The sequence below is a fragment of the Lynx canadensis genome, chromosome X, assembly GCF_007474595.2.
Source record: "Lynx canadensis isolate LIC74 chromosome X, mLynCan4.pri.v2, whole genome shotgun sequence".
Taxonomy (NCBI): Eukaryota; Metazoa; Chordata; class Mammalia; order Carnivora; family Felidae; genus Lynx; species Lynx canadensis.
Genome location: NC_044321.2, coordinates 88,934,170 through 88,943,845, shown reverse-complemented (window position 1 = coordinate 88,943,845; position 9,676 = coordinate 88,934,170). Strand labels below are relative to the sequence as shown.

Here is a 9,676-nt window from a genome sequence, read left to right as displayed (position 1 = left end):
CGACGCTTCTTCAAGTGTGACAGGTTTATTTGATTTCAGAATCTTGGCACACTCTGCTCTCTCTGTGGAACGCTTGCCCTAGTCTCTCCTTGTACACATCTGCTAGATTTTAGCTTAGGTTGTTTTCTCCTCAGGAAAGTCTTCCTTGACACTCTAGGCCTGGCAAGGCGGCATCTCGGCTACTCTGTGTGTACCCAAGCACCCTGTACTTCTCCTTTGTAGTGCAGTATTCTCGTAATTATCCGATTGCTGATGTCTATCCCAGTAGGCTATTACCTTCACCAAGGCATAGACTGTGCCTTGTGTTCTCTGTACACGCAGTAGGTGCTGAATACATGTTGAATATTGAATGGGTAAATGAATGGACGAATTTAGGTACTTACCATCTTTGCCAGATTGTGAGCTTCTTGACTGCAAACTTTAGATCCCCACAGAACCTAGCCCAGTGTATGGTGCAGTCTCTTTCATTGTCTTCCATGTTTATGTATGATGTAATCAATAAATACTTGATGTGAAAATGAATTGGAATACCTGGAACTGCTCAAGCTATTTTTCAAAATCTCACCTGCGTTTAATATGTGCACTTCCTTTTCCTACTGTATACGTGTTCCATAGTTTTGTCTCCTTTTCCTGTGGGCATAGCAATTCTTTCTCTGTGGCCGGCAGAAGCTTCGTTAGCCAGTAGTTTTCTCCCGTTTAATGTCATTGAATTTATTACAGAGCACAAAAAGAACTGCTGTGTACACTTAGAACACTATACAATTTGTACAAAGTACATGATTTTTACCTAAGAGGAAGTGTCCTCGTTTCTAGGGGTGAGGGGAGAGATAATCATGCATATGAGGGTCTGGCACGGACTGGGAACATTCAGTCAAACCATCAGAGGATTGGGATTTGCGTGGCGGGTGATAGTTCATCCGTATTTCTGCATCCTCCCTTCATTCATGTCAATTAAAACTGCCTTTGTGTAAACTTTCCTACAGTCTTTGAATATGCCCCGCCGTGGTGCTAAAATTGAAGAGATGAAGAATTCTGCTTAATTTGTTTTGAATTTGGGTACAGGGAGTTGATCATCTATAGAGCTCAACTGTTGCTGGCAGAACTGGGAATATTGGAGAATGGATAGCTTTGAAACAGCTATTCAGGGCTCGGAAGCAAAGCACGGCGGGATGAGTACTAAACCAGGCGTCCAAAGACTGGCAGGGTAGTCTTGACTCGGCCTGTGTGTAACCACGAATGCCTCCGTCACCTCTGTGCCCACGTACAACAGACTACAATACCTCCACTCACTCACAGGGTCGTTGTGAGGATCAAATAAAGAAAGCACAAAAGGAAAGATAGGTTAAAAAAATGCCCTACGAGGCGCAGGACATGTTGAAAGATACTGACACTTTAGATGCCTTATGGCACACTTACCCCAGGTCACCTGCACCGGCGGCTGAAATTCCATTGTCCATTTTGCACATCTGACTACTACAGAAACAAACGCATCAATCAGTTTGCAAGTCGGAAGAAAATAAAGGCTGGGAAATGGGGGAATCGGAAGAAACAATGACACCTCAAAGTTATGAATCCCACACATTGGCAGTTGTTACCATTTATAATGGGATGAAGAGACTAATGTGCTTTTACATTCTTCAGACAATAGATACTTGTTATCAGCAAACCAGTTTATTCTCCAGGGATCAAAAATGACATGCTAAATAGTCATTGAAATATTATACTTCTGTTTTTATACAATATGAATCTCTTTCAAATATTGACAGCTTCAAACAGAAGAAACCCAATTTTTTTCTTTCACACAAGTCTTCATTTTGTTAAAAAAAGGTTGTTCCTTCAGCACAAATGCAGGTGAGTAAAATGTATTACTAAATATAACCATTTAATTGCATTAGGTGGACTCCTTTTCACCTACTTAGTAAGTTCAGTGGGGTCTGCAGCAGTGAAACTCAGTTATGAGTCCAAAGCTTCAGATTTGGCATGGATGGAAAGATAAGGCTTGATGAACCCATCTTTACTTGATTAACCTTAAGATTCCCTGCCTAATACATAATACAGAAGCCTTTTACAATATGCCTTGTTTGATACAACCCACGATTCTGAAATGTATGCAAAGTACATTTTTTAGAAATTGATTTAATTTTTTTTTGAGAGAGAGAGAGAGGGAGAGAGAGAGAGAGAGAGAGAGCACGAGAGGGGGAGGGGCAGAGAGAGAGGAAGAGAGAATCTTAAGCACGCTGGGCGTAGAGCCCTACATGGGGCTCAATCTTACGACCGTGAAATCATGACCTCAGTTGAGATCAAAAGTTGGACGCTTAACCAGCTGAGCCAGGCACCCCAGAAATTGAATTATTTTTATTTTTATTAAAAAAAATTTTTTTAACGTTTATTTATTTTTGAGACAGGGAGAGACAGCATGAACGGGGGAGGGTCAGAGAGAGAGGGAGACACAGAATCTGAAACAGGCTCCAGGCTCTGAGCTGTCAGCACAGAGCCTGACTCGGGGCTCGAACTCACGGGCCGCGAGATCATGACCTGAGCCGAAGTCGGGTGCTTAACCGACTGAGCCACCCAGGCGCCCCAATTATTTTTAAACATATTAGGAGAGGTTACCATTTAGAAAATTCATGTTGTGAGTCTTTTTATTAGGTTGAGTTACATGAAATGGCTGATATCCGAACACTTTTTGACATATGGAAACGGCAATTTCATATGGGTCAGCATAATAATAAGTAATAATAATAAATAATAAATAAATAAATAAATAATAAATGAAGCATCAGTCTTTCATCTTAGAACAGAGTACATCTACATAGAAATAACCTGCTTATATACATTTAGGCTACCGTGCAGTTTTTGGAGAGTGGGGAAGGGGGAAGGAATTGCCAAGTCAGCATTGTGGATAGATGGATAAATTCAAATGATGCCCATGGAGTGCTCTAGCTGACTCTTTGAGCAGTAATATACGTTAATTAATATACTGAGGGAGAGAATATAATTTAATAGAAGTGGAAAAATTCTTTTCTTTATAGTCAGTTTGCTACGATGAAAACCTTCAGTTTATTTTCCTAAAGATTAAATACCATGTGAGTCACCACAACAACACGTCTGCTTAAATGCATCTCCATTTGTGTCATCACTGGAACTTGTGGCGGGGGGCGGGGGTCATGCTGCTATTTTAATGCAACTGTGCTGTGTGCTTTGGTTAATGCTCGGTAAAGATCTGGATCCCATGGGGTAGTTGTGATGAAAGAGGGTGCTTGTTTTCCAGGTGAGTCACCTAATCATAAATCAGGACTCTTGCTCCAAGCCAGTGACTAAAGAAGAGGTGTTAAACTCTGGACATGCGGGCTGGGGAGGTCAGGTGGGCAGGAATAGATGCGTAGTCTGTCTGTTCATCAAATCTGGCAACAAGGCACTGGGTAATCTCGCTATTCATCGCTGTCAAAAGCATAATCGGTTCTTTCATGTATCCAGCCACGGACTTCTTAACTGTAAAGTGCATTCAAATACTGTGAGCACAAAAGGGGGTGCCTGGAGCGACGGGATATGTGTGTCCTTAAGAAGTTGTGGGGTATGCTGCCAGCCTTCGATGAAGTGCGCGCGTGTAAGGCTGCCAAAGAACTAAAACCTTACGGAGGACATGGAGTCCGGGTGTTGAATAAAGACACAACTCGAACCACCAGACGCAATAACATAAAAGTCACCATGCGTTTTGGAAAATAAAAGGCCCAGAGGGAAGTGTACGCCCTGAGTCTGAGCCTACCTGCTCATCTCTTCTGAATGGTGCAGAATGCACCTGCTGTCTCTTACGATCCGCTGTTGTATCAGGTGCGCCAGAGTCAGCCTTTGCCGCTAAGTTTAGCTCTGCGTGTGGGGATTCCACACCTTGCAGCCCCTTGGAGAGAGGAGTATTGGCAAATGACTGTGTATAAAAGTGGAAAGCACTTGGGAATTTCACCACCAGGCTAGATTTAGATCAGAGTAAAGGGGCCAATCTAAATTGGTAACAGATTAGTGACAGCTGCATGCCTGGTAGAGGTGGCGTTAACCTAACATCCATACCATTTCTCTTCCCACCACTGCAGTTCCCGAGGCAGCACCCTGTGAAATTTGGTGACCATCTTTTAGGTGCAAGTGAGAACCGATTTTTTTTGAAGCAGGTAGACTTTTGTTTGTTTTTAAGCAGGTAGAATTTAACACACGTGTATTAGCTTTTGGGTGGCAAGTGTATGACCGGCCTTCTAATTTGTGATTTGTGAACAGTACTCACCTCCTCCGGGTTCCCTTTTGGAACGTTCATTTTGCCAAAAATCAAATTCTTCCCTCACTCCTGGCATACCAGGCTACTTATGAGAATGGGATTTTTAAAAATATATTTCTCTCATAGGTAATAAGCGAACCACGTCATCTTTTGGCAGGGATCAGGAAGGGAAACATTTTCTGGGAAAGACAAATGTGACAGTTGAGGACATTGATCTTAATAAGGATTTGTAGGGGGGTGGTGTTTACTCCTTTCCTCCCTTGTCTTTTTCTTACCCTCAGATCTAAAAGGAGTCCAGTGATAACTAAATAGCTCTCTGATCATTTTTCAGAAAGAAAAAGCTGGCACCCAGAAGCTTGAATAGTTTGTCCAAAGCCACAATCATTCAATGACAGAATACCAAGATTACTTCCTTCCTGCTTTAAAGGATAGCTGAGTCTTTTTTGCCAAGGCCATCTTTAAACAAAGCTCATGTTTGTGTGCAACTCTTCAGGAGCGTGATGGGGAGGGAGAAAAAGGTAAAGAATTTGCACGTATAATGCAAGATTCATTGTCATGAGCACATTTTGACTCAATCTTCCCTTGGTTTGGGAGAAGCTCATCATTCTGGATTTTTGTAATACATCTGCCATTATCTGAGTTTTTAAGAGTCCAGTAATAGTAATAACACAGATATAAAATGCACATTTCCCCTCTCTAGGTGAATTTGCTGACTAGAAACTACTTTCTGCGCACTTGCTCTTTAAACTGAGACCGTTTCTTTAAATTTCTTCTTTCATTTGGGACAAACCCTTTGACCTTAGATGATAAAATCACGGCTCCTTTGGGAAAGGGTTCGTGGTCCTTTCCATTAACCTCTGACATGATTTACCTTCATGTCAGCAGAGGCGACTCTTTAGGGTAAGTGCTAAATTAAAACTTGTCCCTTACTGGGGGGGGAACCCTCTTTGAACAATCAGCCCCTTCGAGAGCTGATTTTTCTTGTTCTTGGAGCTTCCAGGGATCCTGTGAATTTTACAATAGCTGCATATGAATTTCTGTGGTCTGAGGTTTGCTCACGGCCCAGGCTCTCTTTGGTTACTATGGAAACCTGCCCTCCCAACCAGCTGCCATTTCCTTTATTTCTGGCAAAGAGTGAGTCTTAAGCCTCTTAGATAGCCCACAAACAGAATCAAGATCAAGAAGAACACACACACACACACACACACACAAAATACATGAACAACTTGTTAAATAAATAAACAACTTGTTGATTCCCTCCATGGGAAGCCACATGCAACAAAAGAAACTTTCCTGGACATCACCATAGAAGGGTTCACTGAGATCCACTAAAGCTCATGTTCATCCCGGCTTTAAGGAGTGGGGATCCGACTCTGCATCTCTACATCTGTGAATTGAGGAACGCTTTCTGTGCTCTCAGAAGTGATGGGTGAGATGACATGTTTGAGCCGAAGGAGCATGGTGAAGAGCAGGATGAGGAGAATGGCTAGGAGGCTCAGGAATAAGCCCACATACATGTAGAGGTTGGAATACTTATCGGAAGTGTTATCAACCTCTGTTGCCAGGGTGGGGAAATGGGCGCGGCCAGTGAGATTTCCATGGTACTTGAAATGCACCTCCGTCATCACTCAAGACTTCAGTCGGTACCTGCTTCTATTTGCTTTCTATTGCCCTCGAGGCATTCCACAGCCACACAGACTGTCTCTGAGTATCCTGGAGGTGTTCTAACAATCTCATGCAAAGCAATCACGACCCGGACCCCGTCACTAGCGCACAGGCAAGAAAATGGTGATGTTCTAATTTGGCAATTGCCACGCTCTGTCCTCCAGCACAGCACCCCTCTCTTACACAGGTTTCATCGGAAATTCTTAATCATTAAAAAAATATATATACAAATAAGTCTTTTATTTTCCACAGTCCTACTCTTACACAGATTGAAACAAATGCGGCGAAACTGCTTTATAATACTGGCATGGGGACAAGAATCTCTGAGTATTAAATCAGACTTTTTACTCTGTTTTGATAGAGGGAGAAAGGCTGTTTTATGTATAGCTCATCTAAATATGCGCACTAATTATGTGGATTTATTTGGGTTCTTCTGTGAGGAACCGTTCTAAAGGCTTTTGTATGTTTCAGACTCAGCATATCTGACTTTTCACCCTTCTTGTCTTTCTGAATCTCCCCTAAGGATGGAGCTTGTAAGATTCCTGCCCCAGCTGCCACAGCTCGAGGGCTGGAAGTCTAGAGGATGTGTGTTGACGTCCCTCACTGTCGGCTGGAGGGAAAGTGTGGTCAGACCTGGGAATTCTCAGAAGGAGGAGGTCTCAAGAGATGCTGACAGCAGTATGTCTAGGCTCAGATTTGACTCTTAAGATTCTTCAACAGATTTATATTCCTGAAAATCAAAAACAGAAATAAAAGATTCAGGTATCTAAGAGAAACAGATGGCAATTTCTTTTGAAAGACAAATTTACGGATATATTGCAAAACGTTTGCGAAACGGCAAATTCGTTTTAAAAGGATATTCTGAGTTTTCAATTTGAATGCTTCTTTCTATGTGGTACATGGCTATTAAAGAAAAGAAAAATTCGGATCACTGAACAGCAACTAATAACTAGGCTAGATTAGGAGAGTGTTTTCCAAACTAATTGATCATAAGATTTACCTGAGATAAAGTATCGACCAAGGGCCCCAACATCGACTTTCTAAACCATAATCTCCACAGTAGGGGCCTGGAAAGCACTCTAGAGATTTTATCGGTCAGATTTTATCGGTCTGAGGTGGGGTCCAAACACTGGTATGTTTTGTTAAGTTTATTTATTTATTTTGAAAGAGACAGAGACAGCGCAAGTGGGGGAGGGGCAGAGAGAGAAAAAGAATCCCAAGCAGGCTCTGCCCTGCCAGCACAGAGCCCGATGTGGCTCAAACCCGCAAACCGTGAGATCATGACCCGAGCCGAGATCAAGAGTGTGACACTTAACCAGCTGAGCCACCCGGATGCCCCAAACACTGGTGTTTTTTACTGGTATTTTTCACAAATGGCTGTCAAGTGTAGCCAGGATGAGAACTGCTGCTCTGGCTTACCCAAGAAACCCTAGCATTAAAATAAAAGGCCTAGGGGCACCTGGCTGGCTCAGTCGGTAAAACGTGCGACTCTTGATCTCTGGGTCGTGAGTTCAAGCCCCGCGTTGGGCACAAAGCCTACTTAAAAAAAATAAAATAACGAAGACCTAAATCTAAGGATTCATTTTTTCAAACTCTAGGTCTCAGTGTCGTGGGTCGCTTTAACAAATCATGGAATTTTTAGGAATGCAGGCCTCCCCCAATTTTGTTTTTATGGCCTTTCTCTCTCCTTTAGGTCCGTGGACGGAGGATATACTATTTTTTCAGTATTTGTAGATCTGAAGGGATCGAGAGGGCATGTCTGCTCCCGAGCAAATAACTGTATCTTCGATTATTGGCAAAGACAGAACCTTGTCTTTCTTGGCGAAAACATTCCAGTGTGTAAATGGGGTCAACTATTTACTGTCGAAGTCTTCCAAAAATGATTTGGCTTGCCGTCGTGAACATGAATTCTGAGTCTGGGTGACTAAAATAAACAAAGTAAACCTCCATCACCCATCAAACTTCTTTGCGTGCTGGTAACAGAGAGCTGACAGTGTAGCCTAGTTCTGTCTCTTGTCAACATACCGAAGAAGAGTAAATAGAAACAGCTCCAACAATCACATTACCCTTCCAATAGTCTTGAATTTTGCCCCCAGCCTGGAAGCACTTAAACTTTATATTTACTAGTCCACATTACTATACTTTCTGGAATCTGGATGAGTCTCAGTCTGCCTACCCACTGCCCTACCGCCCATGCAGGGCCACCTGGCTCACAAGAAACATGAGCAAAGAGACAGGGTATCCTTCTACTGTCTTTGGAGCAGTGGTCGAGGAGACACGTTTGCGCAACGTAAAGGTACGTTTCTTTTGATTTCTGATCCACTAACAAGTAGAAAAGACAATCACAGTACATATCCTTTATCCTGAATTCTGGAATCTTGGATCAAGACCCAGGAATATGAATCCCGGGCCCAAGCTTTTCAAGTGATTCTTTGTACACTGAGCTTTGAAAGGTAACTAAGTGTAGGTATTTTTCTCCAGATATCCAAGCCAAAGAACATAGCTAATCAGTCTCATTGGTGGTTTGGGCCCTACTTTATTTATTTATTTATTTATTCTTAAATTTTTAACACGTATTTATTTTTGAGAGAGAGAGAGAGAGAGAGACAGAGACAGAGTGTAAGTGAGCAGGGGAGGGGCAAAGAGAGAGGGAGAGACAGATCTGAAGCAGGCTCCAGGCTCCCAGCTGTCAGCACAGAGTCCGACACGGGGCTCGAACTCAAGAACTGTGACATCATGACCTGAGCTGAATTCGGATGCTTAATCAACTGAACCACCCAGGCGCCCCTGGGGACCTACTTAAAAATATATATATATTTAAGGGACACCTGGGTGGACCAATTGGTTAAGCATTCAACTTTGGCTCAGGTCATGATCTCATGGTGTGTGAGTTCAAGCCCCGCGTCGGACTCTGTGCTGACAGCTTGGATCCTGGAGCCTGCTTCGGATTCTGTGTCTTCTCTCTCTCTCTCTCAGAAATAAGTAAATGTTAAAAACATTTTTTTAAAGAAAAAAGAAAAAAAACTATTTAAAACAGTGTTACGGGGTGAACTGTGTCTCCTCCAAAGATATGTTGATGTCCTACCACCTGGTACCTGTGAATGTGACCTCATTTGGACACAGGGTCTTTGTAGATGTGCTCCAGTTAAAATGAGGTCATTAAGTTAGCCCTAATCCGATATGACTGGTGTCCTTAGAAGGGAAGAGAGAGGGGCGCCTGGGTGGCTCAGTCGGTTAAACGTCTAACTTCGGCTCAGGTCATGATCTCGAGGTTCATGAATTCAAGCCTCATGTCGGCTCTGTGCTGATGGCTCAGAGCCTGGAGCCTACTTTGGATTCTGTGTCTCCCTCTCTCTCTGCCACTCCCCTGCTCTCTCTCTCTCTCTCTCAAAAATAAATTAACACTAAAAAAAAAAAAAAAAAAAGAAAAGAAGGGAAGACAGAAACAGAGATTGGAGTGCTGCATCTCCAAGCCAAGGATTGCCAGGGATTGCCAGCAAAGCCCAGAAACTAGAAGAGCCAAGGAAAGACTTTACCCTACAGATTGCAGAGAGAACGTGGCCCTGCTGATGCCCTGATTTCAGACTTCTAGCCTCCAGACCTAAGAGAATACACTGCTGTTGTTTGAAGCCACCTAGTTTGTGGTAGTTTGTTTATGGCAGCCCTAGGAAACGAGTACACAGAGTAATCACCCAGAGTCCCTAGTGTTTTGGAACCTTTGGGGCAATGTTTCTCAGTGTGGTCCCA

General features: G+C 43.0%; 1 protein-coding gene across 1 annotated transcript; it reads right to left on the bottom strand.

Annotated features, from left to right (window-relative positions):
* Nucleotides 1-5,616: 5,616 nt before the first annotated feature.
* On the bottom strand, nt 5,617-5,891 carry SERTM2 (serine rich and transmembrane domain containing 2). Its single transcript, XM_030306369.1, has one exon. It carries the CDS (start codon nt 5,887-5,889, stop codon nt 5,617-5,619), a length of 273 nt encoding a protein of 90 aa, XP_030162229.1. The 5' UTR covers nt 5,890-5,891.
* Between the last annotated feature and the right edge of the window lie 3,785 nt (nt 5,892-9,676).